At 43.6% G+C, this 23,500-nt stretch overlaps 2 protein-coding genes across 5 annotated transcripts in view; both read right to left on the bottom strand.

The window, feature by feature from the left end:
* The window catches only part of LOC117407809 (uncharacterized), a 504,618-nt gene that overhangs the window by 244,275 nt on the left and 236,843 nt on the right, over positions 1-23,500 (bottom strand). The window lies entirely within an intron of this gene.
* Positions 639-14,048, bottom strand: LOC117409877 (zinc finger protein OZF-like). Of its 2 annotated transcripts, none has more exons than XM_059015569.1 (3): positions 11,494-11,568; positions 6,057-6,567; positions 639-3,303 (listed from the first exon to the last, which is right to left on the bottom strand). In XM_059015569.1, the coding sequence occupies exons 2-3, from the start codon at positions 6,535-6,537 to the stop codon at positions 2,090-2,092; spliced, it is 1,695 nt and encodes a 564-aa protein (XP_058871552.1). In that variant the 5' UTR covers positions 6,538-6,567; positions 11,494-11,568; the 3' UTR covers positions 639-2,089. The 2 variants fall into 2 exon arrangements, with proteins under 2 accessions (XP_058871552.1, XP_058871551.1); XM_059015568.1 differs by lacking the exon at positions 11,494-11,568 and adding an exon at positions 13,911-14,048 and having other exon boundaries at positions 1,765-3,303.

Here is a 23,500-nt window from a genome sequence, read left to right as displayed (position 1 = left end):
ATCTAGACTGGATCACTGCAATGCTCTGTTATCTGGGCTACCAAATCATGCCTTATTCAGTTTGCAGCTTGTTCAAAATGCAGCTGCCAGAACAAAGAAGAGAGAGCCCATAACTCCAGTACTGGCTGCACTTCACTGGCTTCCAGTACGTTTTAGAATTGATTTGAAGGTCTTGCTGCTGACTTGCAAGGCGCTCCATGGTCTGGCTCCTGACTATCTAAAGAGCTCCTGTGCCCACATGCACCTGTCCGAGCTCTAAGGTCAGCCGTCTCCAGTCTTTTGCTTGTTCCAAAGATTAAGACCAAGAGAAAGGGTGAAAGAGCTTTCAGCTATAATAACACACCAAGACTGTGGAATAGATTGCCATGCGACATCACAGAAGCAGAGTCACTGCATGTTTATAAATCAAGGTTAAAAACTCATTTTTTTAGATTAGCTTTTGAATCCTGGTTTTATGTATCAATCTGTTATTATTTTAAACTTGTTCACTGTATTTCTGTTTTTAAACAGAGTTGTTGCTTACTTTTCATTAATATTACCAATTTTTCAGTAAAAATGGTGTTTAATTCTGTATTTTGTTGTTTTTCTATTGTATTGTAAAGCACTTTGAGACACTGTGTGAAAGGTGCTATATAAATAAAGAAACTTTAAACGTTACATCACTGCTTTCTAGCTATTATTAGTGGGAAGATGAAGCAGGGATGCGAGTAACTAGACAGGGTTTCTTGGCCATCTTCAATAATAAAAAACTTGTAATAATAGCTAGAAAGCAGTGATTTGTGTAACTACACAATGTTTGCTACATTACTCAAATATATCAATACCCATCATGCCAGTAAGAACTGGCAGAAAAAGTCGTTTGTGTCTTTTGCCATTTTCCCACAGCAGACTGTATTAATAACAGTATTTCTCCTGAAAATGTGTATTCAACTGCATATTTCACAATTACAGATGTGTTTAAAGAGGTGTCTATCAAAGCACAGTAAATAAAGCATAGACATTATTGTAGTGGCCTCTAGTGTCAGTGAGAGTAATTGCAGGCACTCACCCCAGTCATCCTGATCTTCTTTTCAGTAGGACCCTTGTTGATGCCGCCATGCCGCGTTCATTTCACAAACAAAGGGCCGGCCACACCCGTGCGTCACAAACAACTAAACTTGAATCTAAACTAAATGGAACTCAGATTGTGCTGCGCTTTGTATTATAATAGGATCCAGTCTTTCACAATTACATTTTTTTTCTTTGGTATCATCGTGCATTAATTTCTGATACATATTATTCTTTTAAAATGAACTCTTAAAGGGAAGCTCTGCACTGGCTGTGGAATGCAACTCTGTCACATGACACGTTTGCATTCCGCAGCAAAGCAGCTGTGCGAGCATGGACACCTGTCCCTGCAGAGCAGCGCAGCAAGTGGGAAATGAGAATAAATAGTTCAGTACTGCGATATTAAAAAGTTTAATTTCACTCTTAATTATATAAATTTGTAGAGGGGGGAAACTGGTTTCCATCTTCTTTACGTGGAATGGTTAAAAGTACTGAATTCTAGCTCTAAACTTGCTGACGTTTTGCAATACCCAGGAGCTGTGCACGAGCTGTTACCAGAGGGGAAGATGAACCAGCACCTTGGAAAACAGGAATTCTGTACAGCATCACACAACACAAATCATGACAAACAACAATGTATCATTTATTGTACATTAGATCATTAAAAAAAAATAAAAAGCATGATAATTAACTTGAAAATAAATAAATAGAGTAAGTTCAAAATGTTAAATCCTGAAACTCATTCCCCACACTGAGTTATCAATTTCTCCTGACTCGTCCATCAGATGAGGTGTGGAATAGTTTCCTTTCTGCATATTCCCACTCCCAGGCACTGACTGCATTGACAGCCTGAGTTAAACTGACAGCAGAGAAGCCTCTTGTGACGTGTCCGCATCATCACCCACTATCTGACACAGAGTGCAAGAGAGTTTTAAATGCATGCTCAAGAGTGATATACAAAACAGTTATTACACAGGGATTCGTAATGCAAGGTTAATAATATTTTCCCCTCATGAGTGAAAAGTCCCATTGAACATGGTTTTTAAAGTTTCTCTCTTCTGTGAATTCGCTGGTGTTTTTGAAGGACTTGTTTCACACTGAAATTCTTCCCACAGTCAGAGCAGTGATACGGTTTCTCTCCTGTGTGAGTTCGCTGGTGTGAAACAAGGCTGCCTGACCGACTGAAACTCTTCCCACAGTCAGAACAGTGATACGGTTTCTCTCCTGTGTGAGTTCGCTGGTGTGAAACAAGGCTGCCTGACCGACTGAAACTCTTCCCACAGTCAGAGCAGCAATACGGTTTCTCTCCTGTGTGAGTTCGCTGGTGTGAAACAAGGCTGCCTGCCCGACTGAAACTCTTCCCACAGTCAAAGCAGTGATACGGTTTCTCTCCTGTGTGAGTTCGCTGGTGGTTTTGAAGGCCTTGTTTCACACTGAAACTCTTCCCACAGTCAGAGCAGCGATACGGTTTCTCTCCTGTGTGAGTCCACTGGTGGTTTTGAAGGCCTCGTTTCACACTGAAACTCTTCCCACAGTCAGAGCAGTGATACGGTTTCTCTCCTGTGTGAGTTTGCTGGTGTGAAACAAGCCTGTCTGCCCGTCTGAAACTCTTCCCACAGTCAGAGCAGCAATATGGCTTCTCTCCTGTGTGAGTCCACTGGTGGTATTGAAGGCTTTGTTTCACAGTGAAACTCTTCCCACAGTCAGAGCAGCGATACGGTTTCTCTCCTGTGTGAGTCCACTGGTGGTTTTGAAGGCCTTGTTTCACACTGAAACTCTTCCCACAGTCAGAGCAGCGATACGGTTTCTCTCCTGTGTGAGTTCGCTGGTGTGCTTTCAGGGTTCCTGAGTGACCGAAACTCTTCCCACAGTCAGAACAGTGATACAGTTTCTCTCCTGTGTGAGTTCGCTGGTGGTTTTGAAGGCCTTGTTTCACACTGAAACTCTTCCCACAGTCAGAGCAGCGATACGGTTTCTCTCTTGTATGAGTTTGCTGGTGTGAAACAAGGTATCCTGACTGACTGAAACTCTTCCCAAAGTCAGAGCAGCGATACGGTTTCTCTCTTGTATGAGTTTGCTGGTGTGAAACAAGGTATCCTGACTGACTGAAACTCTTCCCAAAGTCAGAGCAGTGATACGGTTTCTTTCCTGTGTAAGTCCGCTGGGTTTTGTTTAAATGCACGAACAGCGTGAAACCTTTCCCACAGTCAGGATATTCTCCACCGCCTGCCCTCACTTTAGCTGCTGGACTGGAACCTGGAAAATATGAACAGGAAAGAGTGAGAGGGAGTGCTTGTAGGCTTAAATATGAACAGGAAAGACAGAAACAGGGACTGCTTGTAGGTTTAAGGTTGGTTCATACTTCAGATTGACAATTTCTGGTTGGAGTTGAGGGTCTCCGACCCTTTGTGACAGGTTGAATAATGTCATCCACACTCCTGCCACAGGTGTATGAACCAAACCTTAGGGCATGTGCAGGGCTGATTAACACATAGGCAAACTAGGCATGTGCCTCGGACCCAAACTCAAGGGGGGGCCCAAAACGGTTATGTGGGTTTTTTGTTTTTATTAAATATACAGATGTGCGCCTAACCTGGAAAGAACTTCACTCCCTGACATTCGAACTGAGGCATGTATCTCAAAATCAAATTGTTCTGACGGGCGTTATGCAGATTTCTGTACCACATAGAGCTGTGTCAGGATGGAATCATCAAGGGTACACAGTTCTACAGGGTACAGAAAGCTACCATAAGAAACACCTGAATATACTTATATGTCAAAACATTGACTATTCTCTGCTCTGGAGAAAAGAGCATTTTCTTTAATGAAGCGAGTCTAAACACAAGGAGACATTATTGACGATTTTGCGTGCAGTAATCTAAAGTATTTGACTCACAACAATGTACAGGTAGGTTTGTTTTTTACTATTTATTTTCATTGGCTATTGTGGAGCTCCCATTAGTGAAGTCTGAGCACCCTTCTATATATTACCTTTTTCAACTTCATATGGGGTTCCTTGTTTGTTTGAACTGTTGCCTTTTTATTCAGTAAATCAGGAAAGTCATTGTTGAGCTGTACTACACAACTTCATGTAGGCTTTAGTTTTTAGCACATCCCCTACAGTTTGATTTTCTGTCAGCTGCATTCAGTCATTCATAAAAACTTAAAACTGAGAATTCTACCTGTTGTGAAAGTGTGGATCGCTAGTTATAAAGACTAGAATGTATGCAGAGATGGATGGATGGATGTGTGGCTGTTTGTTCTGGGGTAGGAGGCCCGCAGGTTTATGCTTGCCTCGGGTCCAGTGATGGGTTCATCCGGCCCTGGGCATGTGGCTGGGTGCTGGAGTGGATTACAGCATGTTAATTTCAGCTGTGGGGGCTCGCACTGGGATACACCATCTTAAAAAAGCAAAGTTAAACTTAGAGTAAGTAGATAGGTTCCAAAAAATATAGCGCTACCCTCCCCACGTGTTGCTACAACTGTTTAAATAATGTGTTTTTCTTTTCATTGTTCACATCCTGACAACTATACACTCATAACTATAAAGTTTGCTTCAAAGCTCTTTTCAAAATGTCCGCTCTAGTACACTGATTATTGCCCACGTTGTCAAACAGGTAACACAGCAATAATGATCATTGATGTGGTACGAAACAGAAAAGAGTACTTGGGTCTTTTTGTATCTCTCTTCCTGCAGTGATTTAGAGTGCATATATAAAACCCCAGTGCACTAGAGCAGACATTTCAAAAAGAGCTTTCCAATAGACTTTAAAGTTATGTGTAAAAAGGTGGCCGGATGTGAACAATGTAAAGAAATGACAGGTACGTTATTTAAACAGTTGTAGTAACTCATGGGGGCGGGTAATGCTAGATTTTTCAGAACCCCGCTACTTACTCTTTAAAGTCTTTACTTCATGTGTAAAAGCAAAGTCAGTAAAGACGGACGCTGGTGAAACCGAGCCCTGGGATCAAAATCTGCCTTCAAAGTTCTCCTGTAATGTTTCGGGTCTATTTCCTCTAAAACACCCTACAATTATATATTTTTCAATAGCATTACATTTAGGGGTGTTAAACATTTAGAATTTAAATCTTAGTAAAGAGTCAAGCATTTTTAATTGTGCTCAATTGTTTAAACTTTGTCAAAAATGGCCAAATATTAACAACAAGAGCGTATCTGCAAATACAGCTACTCAGTTTTCTTTCGTTGCCTTCACCAGATGCATCGGAAGGCTTGGCATTTAAATCAGCCAAGCCTTCATTTTCATTACAAACAGGATGTGCAAACGAGATTGCAACATGTTAATAAGAGACTCCTCTTTATTAAAGCTAGAATGAACAGTACAGTATTTTATGCTGGACACACTCTATTACAGTCGTTCTGCATGTCTGGATTGACATTAAGAGGAGTCACTTCTGCATTTAAATGAAAACCCCATTTAGTTGTTTCACATGAACGTGTTTCTCAGTGTGATTGAGACACACGAATGGCTGAACAGGATCAACTGCATTCTTTAAAGAGAGTAGAAAAGCAGAGGTACAACACAGACAACCAGAAGCCCTATTTATAACATACATGCAGTAATTTAGAGAAAGCTATTTATGTAAAAAATGAGTAATAGCACTATCTCAATGTTTGTATTTTAACATTTAAAACTATATATTTTCAAAAGTTTAAACTTGATAAATGTAATGGAATCTAGCAAGCATAATTACATCACACATGTACAATAATATCCCTCTATTTAGACACTGAATATTTCTAATGTTATATACAGTACTTTAGCTCTTCTCCCCCTTGGTATAATCGGGTAGGAGTGCCCGTGTGAAAGTGGCTTATATCTGTATCTTAAGATCACCAGTAGCGAGTCCTATCCTGAACTGGTGTGAGTGGTACAGGAAAAACAAATAGCTAGTAATGTAACCCACGTGCTCCCTCCCTCCCTCTCAACCACACTGTGGATATCATGCAATCTAGAATGACAATGTCACAGCTACTGGGAGTCACTCACCTGCTAGACTGAATGTGAAAGTGAAGCGCCTGTCTCCCTGTCCAACTCCTTGCATGCTGTTGAGAGAGCCTTCCTCTCCATCGCCTTGCTCTCTCACGCAGATTCTCTCCAGCACCACACTACACTCCCGCAGGCGTACAGGCTCCAGCTCAGGGATGTTTGGTTTGAAGTCCTCAGATTCTTCCTTCCCTGGTTCCATGTGCTCAAACTCTACTGCAGGGGGCTCCCGTTTAATACGGACCATTTCCAGCACCTCTTCTTGTTTAACAGGAAGGGGTTCTTCTGTCTGGGGGATCTCCAATTCATTGTGCTCAGCTTTAATCTCAGAGACCTCTGGCTGGCTGCTGTCACACTGCATCTCACAGAGCTCCTGTTTCATGGGGAGGGAAGCCAGCCCAAAGAACTCCATTGTAAAGGGGAGAGGTTCAAGTTCAGGGAACTCCTCTTTAATCTGGACAGATTCCATCTCCACACTGTCCATGACAGCACACGGGATTCTGTTTATAAGTTACTGAAAAAAAGAAAACGTTTATTTATTTATTTACAGTACTACTAAGGCCAATGAAGGGACCGACAGAATCTGTCCTTAACAGCAGGGCTGGCTTTACTATAGACACAGAATTAATTGTAATAAGTTTATAATAACGAAGGACTTGATCAAGAATGATGGATGAAAGTTGGCAAAAGTTACAATATTTCTCTTTTCATTAATTATGTTGAGTATTTTAGAATGCGTTCTCCTAAAACAACCGATCAGTAAGGAGTCCTTTTGTCCTCGGGCCTTAAATGTAGATTTGTTACAAAAAATGATCTGTGATACAATGTTCGACAAACTTTATCAAACTGTGTATATTCTTTTAATGACTTACACAAACATTGCCAACACTGGTGTATTATTTATTTCTTAGCAGTAGCAGACGCCCTTATCCAGAGCGACTTACAATTGTTACACATTATTTTTACATACAATTCCCCATTTATACAGTTGGGTTTTTACTGGAGCAATCTAGGTAAAGTACCTTGCTCAAGGGTACAGCAGCAGTGTCCCCCACCTGGGATTGAACCCACGACCCTCCGGTCAAGAGTCCAGAGCACTAACCACTACTCCACACTGCTGCCCAGTGTAGTGTTGGGTCACGCGAAATCTGGTCTCCCCTGGCAACAGGCTTGCGGTTTTGAACCGGTTGCTAAGCAAAGGACACATTGAAGTTACTTGCGTATTCAAATGGAGCGTGCATTGTTGGATTTCATTTAATTACCCTGAAAATAGCTGTGATTCCATCAACAAGAAAAAACACATTTCTAGTGAACTTGCAAAATTTGGCATTATATATAATTAATATATATATATATATATATATATATATATATATATATATATATATATATATATATATATATATATATATATATATAGATGCGAATCTTATCGTACAAAAACAGGTTTCCATTAAAATGGATTCTAGGAAACAGCTCTATGTACCGACACCATGAGCTGAAAAAAAGGTTATCACTCAAATTTTCTTGATCCGAACAACAAAAACTAAAACGTGCAATGCATCTCCATCTATTTCTTGTATAACGTATTGCTGGACTGAAAATGGACCAAGAAGGAATAATAGATACAGTATATCTCCTCCAAATTAAAAAGAATTACCATTGTGCAACTTTTCACATTTTTTGAAGCTGTACCGTTTCCCTCATATGCAATTTTAAGTAATAATAATAATAATAATAATAATAATAATAATAATAATAATAATAATAATAATAATAATAATAATAAATCAGACAGAATGACAGTCCGGTTTCAGATAGCCTACGGAGATAGCTGCAACGAAACCTAAATGATGATATTTCAATCCTGCTTGGGAAAATGAATATTTTGTTTTTGAACAATCAAGGGTGGAATTAATCTGCAGTGGCCAGAGCATTGCCAAGAAATGGTTTACAAAATATTAAAACACGTCTGCAGCAAAAATATGTTTGTAAGAAAAGCGATAGAAAACAAGAGGCACTGGAACCATGTTTAAAGCAGGGGTGCTGAGAGCTCCTCTAGTTCCAGTGTCCTTGCAGTAATGCAGTGGCACTGGAACCATGTTTAAAGCAGGGCTGCTGAGAGCTCCTCTAGTTCCAGTGTCCTTGCAGTAATGCAGTGGCACTGGAACCATGTTTAAAGCAGGGCTGCTGAGAGCTCCTCTAGTTCCAGTGTCCTTGCAGTAATGCAGTGGCACTGGAACCATGTTTAAAGCAGGGCTGCTGAGAGCTCCTCTAGTTCCAGCACACTTGCAGTAATGCGATCACAGCATTATGAGGTATGTTTATTTGATATTGGGATATAATGAAATATACGTAATACTAACAGACAAAATATATGATCTTGTCCTAGTGAGGTCAGTATTTTGTAAGGTGTCTGTTGCGCAACATGACTGTGCCAACCCCTGCATATGAGAAGTGCCATTTAAGATGAATTACTGCAATTATACCTGTGCCCAGCAACCTACAGAATTAACCAACGTTGCATCATAGTCGAATATAATGTTACGTTAACATATTGAATTACATACTGCAGTTTAACACAATTAAGCAGGTTGGTGATTCCCAGTCCTTACATAAAATATGCCTTTACCGTTAACAGAATGCTACATTCATTGTTTACTGAACTAATATGAAGCATCATCATTTATAACATATTTAAAAGTACAACAATTGCAAACAGCATCCATCTACCTGTAATTTTAGGCAACTTAAACTGAACAGAAGTCTCCATAGCTTAGCCATGTAGCTGTCACTCGCTGAAGCTGATTTTACAGGACATTTACAGATTCTAGTTACTGACGCTTCGTAGAACAAAAGTTTGTTTTAATCCCCGTACAAAGTTATACTAATCTTATACATGGTTTTAATTGTGAGTATATTTAATGAAAGATGTTAAACGTTTATATACGAACATTGAAACTGAACATAACTCGTATTGTATTTGTAACAAACTATTGAAAATGTGTTTTTTCTTAAACATGTACCAGTATGTACGTTTTTTTAAAAGGATAAAGGAATCTCGTTCAAATCACGTCAGTGCGCTCGCTCACCGGTGACGCACAGTAGAGGTCACAGATTCCAAGTACCTGGCACATCATAAATGATATCTTTCTAATTCCTGTGACTGAAGGTAGAAGAATACTCTGTGGCTGCAAAATACCCACAGCATGTAGCCTGCTGGGGTCACGTGACTGCAACCTCTCACTTGGATTGTTTAAATCACGTGGATATGTTCACAGTCCCCAGTAGAATGTACAGATCAGGACTAAACAGAGCATTTTTCTAAATACAACAGTGGAAATCATTTAAGCAACTAATGTATGTCAAAGAAAATATTATAGGAAGGTTGGTGTTTCTGATGCGTTTCACTTAAAATCCGGACATCACGGCATCCAGGCTTGTTAATTCCTGTCACACGGACACAGATGCTAATTCCTGGACTGTCCGGGTCAAACCCGGACCGGTGACAGCCCTAAATCAGGGAGACGGTGTTGAATTCTCAAATGCTCTGCAACCCCCGTAAACAACAACACACATTCTCCCCATTCACTAACACCGTGACCCGTCCCGTTCCCCTTCCAATACAAACTGAACAACAAGTCCTGCACACATTCTCCCCATTCACTAACACCGTGACCCGTCCCGTTCCCCTTCCAATACAAACTGAACAACAAGCCCTGCACACATTCTCCCCATTCACTAACACCGTGACCCGTCCCGTTCCAATACAAACTGAACAAGCTCTGCACACATTCTCCCCATTCACTAACACCGTGACCCGTCCCGTTCCCCTTCCAATACAAACTGAACAACAAGTCCTGCACACATTCTCCCCATTCACTAACACCGTGACCCGTCCCGTTCCAATACAAACTGAACAAGCTCTGCACACATTCTCCCCATTCACTAACACCGTGACCCGTCCCGTTCCCCTTCCAATACAAACTGAACAACAAGTCCTGCACACATTCTCCCCATTCACTAACACCGTGACCCGTCCCGTTCCCCTTCCAATACAAACTGAACAACAAGTCCTGCACACATTCTCCCCATTCACTAACACCGTGACCCGTCCCGTTCCCCTTCCAATACAAACTGAACAACAAGTCCTGCAACAAAGCAATTGTCCGGGTCGTTACAATATATTTATAAGTACAACTATATAAAAAGCATGACAACCTTTATGTACAAAAATTCACTAATATACAATTGAACAAGAACTGCTGAATATTTAATTTCATACAGTACTGTCATTGTTTATATGATAGTAATGTAAACACAAATTACAAACACGTCTATGTATTCATTTTTCAATATTTATATTTTACTTTTACCAAATATATAGGCTATCCTTCAGCATAGCTAATTCTTAGAAATGAGGTTTCTTTTTTGTCCAGCGGGGACCGCAAATAGCGTTACTCTCATCAACCAGCATAGACAGAGGAAACCGTACTTCCTTGTGCCAATATTATTATTATTATTATTATTATTTATTTCTTAGCAGACACTCTTATCCAGGGCGACTTACAATTGTTACAAGATATTACATTATTTTTACATACAATTACCCATTTATACAGTTGGGTTTTTACTGGAGCAATCTGGGTAAAGTACCTTGCTCAAGGGTACAGCAGCAGTGTCCCCCACCTGGGATTGAACCCACGACCCTCCGGTCAAGAGTCCAGAGCCCTAACCACTACTCCACACTGCTGGGACCACAATGAGTGTTACACTCACAGGAAACCAACCATTTTCAGAGCTTCAGCTCAATCTCAGAATGAGGAGGATGAAGAACGACGACTTGAAATATAACACAGTCTGGAGAATTTTCAGCTGGCTGACTTCATCTTTCAAAATACTGTTTGTCTCAACTAATCATCGTGTAGCGCTGACAGTTAATACAAAACGCTTGTAAGCTGAAGGCTGTAGGTTCAAAAAGATTTTTTTAGAGGCAAACGTTCCATTTTAGAACAGAAATAAATCATTTCGTTTGCTAGGGCGGCAAACATCGTTGCGCGGCCCTCCACTCAACTGAACCGCAGTTAAACTCTACAGGAGTTCCCGTATTTGAAAGAGATAAGAGCACCAATTCATTACAAATTCAGACAACCAGGTATTATTGTAAAGCACTAGTATATGCAAGACACTAGACGTACAGCTGTTTATATTAAATAGATATTTTCATAACCAGTTTCATACACACATGATTAAAACACCGTCATTATTAACTCTGTGTAACACTCCCCCCCTCTCGTATACTGAATGGTTCGGTTGAGAATCAGCTCGCTTCACTGCCCTATTGTAGCCGCTTAAGAAATAAATCACTAATTAAACAGAAGAGTCGTGCAGGACATGCAAAGGATCAGCAGCATATTTCAGGAAAGCAAACGCAACCTACAGAGCAGAGCATCTCCGTGTGTGTCCATCAAACTGAATCAACCCGCAGCAAAGCACAGGAAGAGGGGCTGTGCATAAGAATGAACACCGCGCGCTCACTGTATTGCAGAAGAGCGCCCTTTCAAAGAGTCGCCAGTGCTGGAGTTACACAAACTGAACGGAGTGAACGCCACGTATGCGAACGACAATGTGATGAAATGGAGTGAACGCCACGCTGCAAACGACAATGCGATGAAATGGAGTGAACGCCACGCATGCGAACGACAATGTGCTGAAATGGAGTGAACGCCACGCATGCGAACGACAATGTGATGAAATGGAGTGAACGCCACGCATGCGAACGACAATGTGATGAAATGGAGTGAACGCCACGCATGCAAACGACAATGCGATGAAATGGAGTGAACGCCACGCATGCGAACGACAATGTGCTGAAATGGAGTGAACGCCACGCATGCGAACGACAATGTGATGAAATGGAGTGAACGCCACGCATGCGAACGACAATGTGATGAAATGGAGTGAACGCCACGCATGCGAACGACAATGTGATGAAATGGAGTGAATGCCACGCATGCGAACGACAATGTGATGAAATGGAGTGAACGCCACGCATGCAAACGACAATGTGATGAAATGGAGTGAACGCCACGTATGCGAACGACAATGTGATGAAATGGAGTGAACGCCACGCATGCAAACGACAATGTGATGAAATGGAGTGAACGCCACGCATGCGAACGACAATGTGATGAAATGGAGTGAACGCCACGCATGCAAACGACAATGTGATGAAATGGAGTGAATGCCACGCATGCAAACGACAATGTGACGAAATGGAGTGAACGCCACGCATGCAAACGACAATGTGCTGAAATGGAGTGAACGCCACGCATGCGAACGACAATGTGATGAAATGGAGTGAACGCCACGCATGCGAACGACAATGTGATGAAATGGAGTGAACGCCACGCATGCGAACGACAATGTGATGAAATGGAGTGAACGCCACGCATGCGAACGACAATGTGCTGAAATGGAGTGAACGCCATGCATGCAAACGACAATGTGATGAAATGGAGTGAACGCCACGCATGCGAACGACAATGTGATGAAATGGAGTGAACGCCACGCATGCAAACGACAATGTGATGAAATGGAGTGAACGCCACGCATGCAAACGACAATGTGATGAAATGGAGTGAACGCCACGCATGCAAATGACAATGTGATGAAATGGAGTGAACGCCACGCATGCGAACGACAATGTGATGAAATGGAGTGAACGCCACGCATGCAAACGACAATGTGATGAAATGGAGTGAACGCCACGCATGCAAACGACAATGTGCTGAAATGGAGTGAACGCCACGCATGCAAACGACAATGTGATGAAATGGAGTGAACTCCACGCATGCAAACGACAATGTGATGAAATGGAGTGAACACCACGCATGCGAACGACAATGTGCTGAAATGGAGTGAACGCCACGCATGCAAACGACAATGTGCTGAAATGGAGTGAAGGCCACGCATGCAACGACAATGTGCTGAAATGGAGTGAACGCCACGCATGCGAACGACAATGTGATGAAATGGAGTGAACGCCACGCATGCAAACGACAATGTGCTGAAATGGAGTGAACGCCACGCATGCGAACGACAATGTGATGAAATGGAGTGAACGCCACGCATGCGAACGACAATGTGATGAAATGGAGTGAACGCCACGTATGCGAACGACAATGTGATGAAATGGTCGGCACCACTGCTGCACAAACGCAAAAGGTCCTCAAAACGCAACTCCTCCAGAGTAATGATGTGTCATTCATGGCGGATGGGCAGCAGTGTGGAGTAGCGGTCAGGGCTCTGGACTCTTGACCGGAGGGTCGTGGGTTCAATCCCAGGTGGGGATAAGGGCGTCTGCTAAGAAATAAATACATGAAAATAAAATGGAACGCTGCAAACAATTAAAGAGGTAGAAGCCCGATTCGATTCTGTTACCGGTTCAGAATCGATACTGTTTGTCTCTGCGGCTGGATTGGGAGAACTTCTTAAAAACTAAAACTAGCGGATATTTCACGCAGCCATGCTTCAAATGAGTATTGATGCACGTGCGCAAGACAGTTTATGAATACGCTCAATGTTTTTATTAGCAGGACACCTAAAAGTCTGCAATTACAAAAGACATACGTTTGTACGCAGTTATTTAAAAGTGACCATAAGTGCAAAAGTGCAGGCTCCAGATATAAAAAGCTTACTGGAGCACTGCTAACTTTGAAATCGGTAGAATTATTCTGTTAAGTGAGCCCGAATCAGAATTAGAACAGCTAATTGACAAACGTTACATGCCATGAAGATCTAGCGAAATCTATTTCATATTTACTGTGAAGTATAATAATAGAGAGAGACGCTTACTTCAGGTATTGTCAGTGGGATCTGCAGCACGGCTCTAGTCACTCGCTCTGACCGTCTCGGTTCTTCTCTCCAGGGTACACATGCAGCTCAAACTAACAGCGACAGGTAATCTGTGTGACTAGACTAGTCCTCACTGCAGATTTAACCCCCTCTCTCGCAGTTCCAGGTACAAGACCACGCCCCCAACACGTCAGCCCCTCCCCGGGTGTCCGCTGTCCGGTGTTAGCCTCTCTTTGTTCACTTCCAGAGGGACTCGTTAGCGCTTTCCTCTGATGGGTGAGCTGCAGTGAATGCGTCCTTTCTTCTCTTCAGGTGAGAGCCGTCACCAGCCACTCCAAATCTGGAGTGGTGTTACAATGTGTTAGGTTAGTTCAAGGAGAACAGTGCTTTTTTTATTTTTTTAATATTTATATATAACTCATATATTATTTGCTTCGGTTCACTTTCACAGATGTATACTGCACTATGAGATTGCAGGAATACAGATTAAGATACTGTGAAAGAAGCCGTTCAAGGGGAGGGGGCAATTTCACCCCCCAGGTGATCATGGAAGTGCAACATTATTATTATTATTATTATTATTATTATTATTATTATTATTATTATTATTATTATTATTATTTATTTCTTAGCAGAAGCCCTTATCCAGGGCGACTTACAATTGTTACAAGATATCACATTATTTTTTACATACAATTACCCATTTATACAGTTGGGTTTTTACTGGAGCAATCTAGGTAAAGTACCTTGCTCAAGGGTACAGCAGCAGTGTCCCCCACCTGGGATTGAACCCACGACTCTCCGGTCAAGAGCCCTAACCACTACTCCACACTGCTGCCCATTTCACTATCTGAAAGCAAGGCTTGTAAACCCGGATTGTAACCTCGTGTAGTACCAGATATCCTGTAGCAAAATAAAAAATGTGTGTCTTTCACTTAACAATATTAAAAACCCTGTGTGACGCTCCACAGCACGAGTTTGGAATTGAGGTCTCCCTCAGTGTTTTAAATGATACCAGCAGAATAAAACTAGTGAAGGAAACAAAGATACACTTCATTGAAAGTATATTTAAACATGATTTCAAACATATTAAGGAGAAACCAGTTCAAACACAAATGTGGCTTTTTGTTAAAGATTCTGAATTTGATATTTGAATCAGTTCATAAAAGTGACCAGTAGATGGCAGAATTTTTACTTTTATTTTTTTCAATGCAGTCCAGCAATCCAGTTTATTCTTGCACATTAATTACGCCCCTCTTGTCCCGCCGGCGGAACACGGAACTGCACGTAAATATTATATTTCATAACTCATTTTTAATATTATTACAAAAGCAAAAGAGAAAAAAGCTGACTCGATATCAAAATCGTTGTTTTCCTACCGTCAAACAGCGAAGGAATTTTTCGAATCCGTCATTTCACCGCTGAGATATCCCATTCGCAATGTGTCTAGTACCCCCATGCATTCAAAACAAAAGCAATCGACTAGCTTGCGTTTTGCTGCTGTGGTCTTACAACCTTCATGACGATGAAATCTCCCTGATCACGTTGTAGGGGAGGTCACAAGCTTTCCATTCATGCCTTTACTCACTGTGTTTGTAACCCAATACATCACAGAGTAATTGATGTGCAAACAAACACGCCCACCTCTTGAATGAGATAAGGGAAAAAAAAAAAAAGAAAAAAAAAAACCTTTCAAAGGCAAATGCTTGTGGCAATGGCTAGCCTGTGAGGTGCCAGAAGATAACATCCCTTTTAGAACTTAGTATATCAATTGACATAAAGATTTACACAATGTTTATTTTTGGAGAGGTTTGGGGACCCTTGGGCTTAGCTTTGTAAAAACTCCTGTAGAATTTGATCCCTTTGTTCAAACAGTTCCAAATTTTTACCCAGTATATTAGACATGTTGGTGAAGCACTGGAAAAAAAATCTGGCTCTTTTCATATGCTACAAGTTAAAAAAATGACTATAGAACATAAAAAAATGAAAAGCGTTTGTTGTTTTTTTATGTATTTTTTCTGGATATCTCCTTCCAGTGTGGTACTGAGTAAGACTTTTATCACACCTGAGGTTTTAGTCTTGATGCCCAAAGGGTTACCTTGAATTCAAGCCCTGAACCATGCCTGTGCTGTCTATACTTTGGAAGATATTGTGATTAAGGGCACAGCCTCCCAGGCGGAAATTGTCTGTGAGGGGCTGGGGTTTTGAGAGGTTAATAACACCGCTATTAGATTTCTGTGGTGTCATTATGTTTCCTTTTCCAATATGGTCCTTGTTAGTGTGAGTGACATTTCCTTGTTCATTTGTATCAGTCTGAACCCCTTCTATACATTTCAGCTTCAGCCCTTGGGTTCCAATGCAACTACAAACTAAAGGTAACAAACCAGGATTATTATTGTTACATGTTTCTGTTTGTAAAAATAAAATGCATATTTTAGTAATCAATCTCCAGAAGTGTGCTTCTAAATGTGTTTCCAAAAGCTGCTCCACATGAAGCACCTCGAAGCTGCTCCACATGAAGCACCTCAAAGCTGCTCCACATGAAACACCTCAAAGCTGCTCCACATGAAACACCTCAAAGCTGCTCCACATGAAACACCTCAAAGCTGCTCCACATGAAACACCTCAAAGCTGCTCCACATGAAGCACCTCAAAGCTGCTCCACATGAAGCACCTCAAAGCTGCTCCACATGAAGCACCTCAAAGCTGCTCCACACGAAACACCTCAAAGCTGCTCCACACGAAACACCTCAAAGCTGCTCCACACGAAGCACCTCAAAGCTGCTCCACACGAAGCACCTCAAAGCTGCTCCACACGAAGCACCTCAAAGCTGCTCCACACGAAGCACCTCAAAGCTGCTCCACACGAAGCACCTCAAAGCTGCTCCACACGAAGCACCTCAAAGCTGCTCCACACGAAGCACCTCAAAGCTGCTCCACACGAAGCACCTCAAAGCTGCTCCACACGAAGCACCTCAAAGCTGCTCCACATGAAGCACCTCAAAGCTGCTCCACATGAAGCACCTCAAAGCTGCTCCACATGAAACACCTCAAAGCTGCTCCACATGAAGCACCTCTGCAGTGGTGTCATTTTCTGTGACTGTAACAGGGCGAGCAGCCCTGTACATGGTTTATTTATTTTTAGATCGGGGTCTCCCCCTCCGCCCCTGTGCAGTGTATTTATTTTGTATTATTTTTATTGTATTGTATTTATGTCGGCGAGCGCCGTATTTGTTATTGTTTTGATTAAATGACGGCGTAGCCGGTTTGTTTTGTTTAGCGTGGATGGGTAGCCCCATCCACAACATAATTAATTAAAACTCGTGCAGAAGGTGGCCATCTCCCGAATGAATTAAGTGATTTAATTTGTTGCTAATCGGGAGATGGTCACCTGTTACAAAAAGCCTGCATCTCTCTAGCTCGTGGTGGGTGTTGTAGGTGCGGAGAGAGCGAGACGGAGATTAAAAACGAAAAACGAAACTAAAAGAAAATAACATGGGAACAGTGAAGGCAAGCTGCCCAGCCTGACCTGTGTTTGATTTATTTTGTGTTTGTGATTTGTTTTTGTTTACCCTTTTATTTTGCTCTGTGAGCGAGTGTTTTTGTTTGAATATTTTATTTATTTTTTGTTTGCTTTAAATAAAACGGTGCCCGCGCCACTGCACCATACCTTTTTGTTTTTGTTGTCCCTTTTTCTGCCGTGACGTCAGACCCTCAGCCATTCCTGTCACACGTGGTGTCCTGCGTGGGATCGCAGCGCCTCCAGGACGCAGGCAGAAGAGGGTACTGCAGCTTTTTCGTTTTTTTTTCGATTATTGTGTGTGGAGGGATAAAAGGAGAGTGAAGAGGAGGATGGGAGGAAGGAAGATGGGAGGAAGAAGGATGAGGAGACAGCAGCCACTGCAGCAGCAACAGCCGCAGCAAGTCTGCCTTACCTGCCTGTTGGGGGAGGAGTGGTGTTTTAACTGTGGGGAGCCATGGCACATTTCCCCTGGCACCTTCCCCATATGGCAGGAGGAGGGGACAGACAGAGGTGAGGAGGAGGAGGAGGAGGCAGAGAGGAAAAGTGGAACGAGGGGAAGAGGAGTGGTGCACCAACTGCATGAGGTACGGGCATGAGGAGCACCACTGCCTGGAGGTCTTCAAAGACACGGACCTGGAGTGGGAGGAGCCTGAACGTCCTGCCCCTAAAAGGGAGGAGCCCGAACGTCCTGCGCCTAAAAGGGAGGAGCCCGAACGTCCTGCGCCTAAAAGGGAGGAGCCCGAACGTCCTGCGCCTAAAAGGGAGGAGCCCGAACGTCCTGCGCCTAAAAGGGAGGAGTCGGTGCGTCCACGGCCCGAGAGGGGGGAGTCGGTGCGTCCACGGCCCGAGAGGGGGGAGTCGGTGCGTCCACGGCCCGAGAGGGGGGAGTCGGTGCGTCCATGGCCCGAGAGGGGGGAGTCGGTGCGTCCACAGCTCAAGAAGGGGAAGGCTGAAGGTCCACAGCCCAGGTACCTGCCAGCAGAGGGAGAGTTCCTGCTGGTTACACCTCCACCTCTGTGGGAGGACTGTGAGTCGCTCCCACCTCCGCCAGCAGAGGGAGCATACCTGCTGGTTCCAACTCGACCGCCCTGGGAGGACTGGGTGTCGCTCCCACCACCACCAGCAGAGGGAGCATACCTGCTGGTGCCACCTCCGTCTCCGTGGGAGGACGACATGTCGCTCCCACCACCACCACCAGCAGAGGGAGCATGCCTGCTGGTTCCGCTTCCACCACCGCCAGCAGAGGGAACATGCCTGCTGGTTTCCCTGTTGCAGCCAGAAGGGGAGGCGCCCCTGCCACCTTCGCTGCCAGAAGGGGAGGAGCCGCCTTCGCAGCCTGAAGGGGAGGAAGCCCTGCCGCCTTCGCAGCCTGAAGGGGAGGAAGCCCTGCCGCCTTCGCAGCCTGAAGGGGAGGAAGCCCTGCCACCTTGGCAGCCTGAAGGGGAGGAAGCCCTGCCGCCTTGGCAGCCTGAAGGGGAGGAAGCCCTGCCGCCTTGGCAGCCTGAAGGGGAGGAAGCCCTGCCGCCTTCGCAGCCTGAAGGGGAGGAAGCCCTGCCGCCTTGGCCGCCTGAAGGGGAGGAAGCCCTGCCGCCTTGGCCGCCAGAAGGGGAGGAGCCCCTGCCACCTTGGCAGCCTGAAGGGGAGGAGCCTTGGCCGCCAGAAGGGGAGGAGCCCCTGCCACCTTGGCCGCCAGAAGGGGAGAAGCCCCTGCCGCCTTGGCTGCCAGAAGAGGAGGAGCCCCTGCCGCCTTTACCGTCAGGAGGAGAGGAGCAGGAGCTACCTCTACCTCCTCCACCACCACCATTGGGAGAAGTGGAGCTCCTGCTGCCGCCTTCATGGCCAGGGGCTCCCATCCCGCCGTCGGCATCGCCTAGGGTCGCCTGTGTCTCCCTTGCATCTCCTAGGGTTGCTGCCGGTCCTGCGTCGCCTCCCGAGGGTCCGCTGCCGCTGCCGTCGCCTCCCGAGGGTCCGCCGTCACCTGGGGTCGCCTGAGGTCAGGAGACCAGCTCCCCCTGCCTCACTTTCGCGGCAGGAGAGAGTGTGGAGGGAGCCCCGGAAGACGGAGCAGCCGACCACGAAGAATTGGGGGGTGCCGGAGATTCCACCATGGCCACCCCCCGGAAACAACTTGCTTCCCCCTCTTCCGGGACTTTGAGACTGAGGGGGGAGGTGGCCGTTGGGGCCATGTGTGCGTTGCACAAGGGGGGGATATGTAACAGGGCGAGCAGCCCTGTACATGGTTTATTTATTTTTAGATCGGGGTCTCCCCCTCCGCCCCTGTGCAGTGTATTTATTGTGTATTATTTTTATTGTATTGTATTTATGTCGGCGAGCGCCGTATTTGTTATTGTTTTGATTAAATGACGGCGTAGCCGGTTTGTTTTGTTTAGCCCCATCCACAACATAATTAATTAAAACTCGTGCAGAAGGTGGCCATCTCCCGAATGAATTAAGTGATTTAATTTGTTGCTAATCGGGAGATGGTCACCTGTTATAAAAAGCCTGCATCTCTCTAGCTCGTGGTGGGTGTTGTAGGTGCGGAGAGAGCAAGACGGAGATTGAAAACGAAACTAAAAGAAAATAACATAGGAACAGTGAAGGCAAGCTGCCCAGCCTGACCTGTTTGATTTATTTTGTGTTCGTGATTTGTTTTTGTTTACCCTTTTATTTTGCTCTGTTTGAATATTTTATTTATTTTTTGTTTGCTTTAAATAAAACGGCGCCCGCGCCACTGCACCATACCTTTTTGTTTTTGTTGTCCCTTCTTCTGCCGTGACGTCAGACCCTCAGCCATTCCTGTCACAGTGACCTTAATGTTTTAAAGTAATGCTGGATTTTGTTTGTTGTTTTTCCCATTTCCGCATGCATGACATCCCTGTACAGTGCAAACCTGTTTGAGGATCCATTGCTCCTGATCCAATCTAAATCAATCTGCATGCTGTTTGGATTAATAGACTTCTCTTCTCCTAGACAGGCAGCACAAATAGTGGAGCCGAGCAGTAAAGCAATAAAGAAAAAACACTTCACAACACTTCAGTGTAAAATCAATGCAAAGTTTATTAGTGGCTTCTGAACAGTGAAATGTGTAAAGGTGTTCTCTTTTAATAGCATGATCTACACTTCACACTGTCTTACAGGATGCAATTGATACACAATATATAAAGCTTTAAACATTCTACTGTAATGGCAGTGCTGATATATATGTACAGCTCAGACAAAAGTTTAGCATCACCTAGAATTTGTTGGTATAGTTAAAAACAAAACAAAAAAAAACAACTATATGAACATAATTCAGAACTTTTATTTAACATTGTGAAATCAAAGAAACTACACAAGGATATCACAAGTGTCTACTGGATGCCATAATAGTAGTACAGTACTTCATCATAGATTTCAAAATGTCACTTTTTCATTCAGTATATGGAAAACTACAAAGCAGTGTGTAATTCAATGTGTTCATGTAACATTATTCAGCAGATTTCATTCGAATTTATGAAGCAAAATTAGTTCATTCCACAGAGTGAGGCAAAACCTTTAGCCAGAGTTGTAGTCTATTTCTAATAGACTTATCTGTGCTTTTTAATACGTAAAGTGAAAATGTCTAAATTGCAACACAATGAATGCAAAGAGATTCTGAGTCCTAATAAATTCATAGAAAAAAAATGTAAAAACAATAAAACAGTGTTATGCGTATAAGGTTTATCACCTTGTTATCTGATCTAAAACAAAACCCCTGAGTCGTGGGCCAGGCTTGTTCTCAGCTGCGTCCCCAGTGTGTTCAAAGCCCAGCTCAGGACACTGGAACTGCAGCTGAACTCACACACTGAGAACAAGCAGGCAGCAGAGAAGACTGAGCCCACACTCCAGGGCTTACATCATGAGACACTAGCAAAGGAATTCCATTTCTCATTTCATGAAGACTGAGCCCACACTCCAGGGCTTACATCATGATACACTAGCAAAGGAATTCCATTTCTCATTTCATGAAGACTGAGCCCACACTCCAGGGCTTACATCATGATACACTAGCAAAGGAATTCCTTTTCTCATTTCATGAAGACTGAGCCCACACTCCAGGGCTTACACCATGAGACACTAGCAAAGGAATTCCATTTCTCATTTCATGAAGACTGAGCCCACACTCCAGGGCTTACATCATGAGACACTAGCAAAGGAATTCCATTTCTCATTTCATGAAGACTGAGCCCACACTCCAGGGCTTACATCATGAGACACTAGCAAAGGAATTCCATTTCTCATTTCATGAAGACTGAGCCCACACTCCAGGGCTTACATCATGAGACACTAGCAAAGGAATTCCATTTCTCATTTCATGAAGACTGAGCCCACACTCCAGGACTTACATCATGAGACACTAGCAAAGGAATTCCATTTCTCATTTCATGAAGACTGAGCCCACACTCCAGGGCTTACATCATGATACACTAGCAAAGGAATTCCTTTTCTCATTTCATGAAGACTGAGCCCACACTCCAGGGCTTACACCATGAGACACTAGCAAAGGAATTCCATTTCTCATTTCATGAAGACTGAGCCCACACTCCAGGGCTTACATCATGATACACTAGCAAAGGAATTCCATTTCTCATTTCATGAAGACTGAGCCCACACTCCAGGGCTTACATCATGAGACACTAGCAAAGGAATTCCATTTCTCATTTCATGAAGACTGAGCCCACACTCCAGGGCTTACATCATGAGACACTAGCAAAGGAATTCCATTTCTCATTTCATGAAGACTGAGCCCACACTCCAGGGCTTACATCATGATACACTAGCAAAGGAATTCCATTTCTCATTTCATGAAGACTGAGCCCACACTCCAGGGCTTACATCATGAGACACCAAAGGAATTCCATTTCTCATTTCATGAAGACTGAGCCCACACTCCAGGGCTTACATCATGAGACACTAGCAAAGGAATTCCATTTCTCATTTCATGAAGACTGAGCCCACACTCCAGGACTTACATCATGAGACACTAGCAAAGGAATTCCATTTCTCATTTCATGAAGACTGAGCCCACACTCCAGGGCTTACATCATGATACACTAGCAAAGGAATTCCTTTTCTCATTTCATGAAGACTGAGCCCACACTCCAGGGCTTACACCATGAGACACTAGCAAAGGAATTCCATTTCTCATTTCATGAAGACTGAGCCCACACTCCAGGGCTTACATCATGATACACTAGCAAAGGAATTCCATTTCTCATTTCATGAAGACTGAGCCCACACTCCAGGGCTTACATCATGAGACACTAGCAAAGGAATTCCATTTCTCATTTCATGAAGACTGAGCCCACACTCCAGGGCTTACATCATGAGACACTAGCAAAGGAATTCCATTTCTCATTTCATGAAGACTGAGCCCACACTCCAGGACTTACATCATGAGACACTAGCAAAGGAATTCCATGATACAGAGGGAATCCCATTTCTCATTTCATGAAGACTGAGCCCACACTCCAGGGCTTACATCATGATACACTAGCAAAGGAATTCCATTTCTCATTTCATGAAGACTGAGCCCACACTCCAGGGCTTACATCATGAGACACTAGCAAAGGAATTCCATTTCTCATTTCATGAAGACTGAGCCCACACTCCAGGGCTTACATCATGAGACACTAGCAAAGGAATTCCATTTCTCATTTCATGAAGACTGAGCCCACACTCCAGGACTTACATCATGAGACACTAGCAAAGGAATTCCATTTCTCATTTCATGAGGACTGAGCCCACACTCCAGGGCTTACATCATGATACACTAGCAAAGGAATTCCATGATACAGAGGGAATCCCATTTCTCATTTCATGAAGACTGAGCCCACACTCCAGGGCTTACATCATGATACACTAGCAAAGGAATTCCATTTCTCATTTCATGAAGACTGAGCCCACACTCCAGGGCTTACATCATGAGACACTAGCAAAGGAATTCCATTTCTCATTTCATGAAGACTGAGCCCACACTCCAGGGCTTACATCATGAGACACTAGCAAAGGAATTCCATTTCTCATTTCATGAAGACTGAGCCCACAC

This window comes from Acipenser ruthenus, chromosome 50 (assembly GCF_902713425.1).
Source record: "Acipenser ruthenus chromosome 50, fAciRut3.2 maternal haplotype, whole genome shotgun sequence".
Lineage (NCBI taxonomy): Eukaryota > Metazoa > Chordata > Actinopteri > Acipenseriformes > Acipenseridae > Acipenser > Acipenser ruthenus.
Note: the sequence above shows the minus strand (reverse complement) of the source record. Positions and strands in the feature narration are given on the sequence as shown.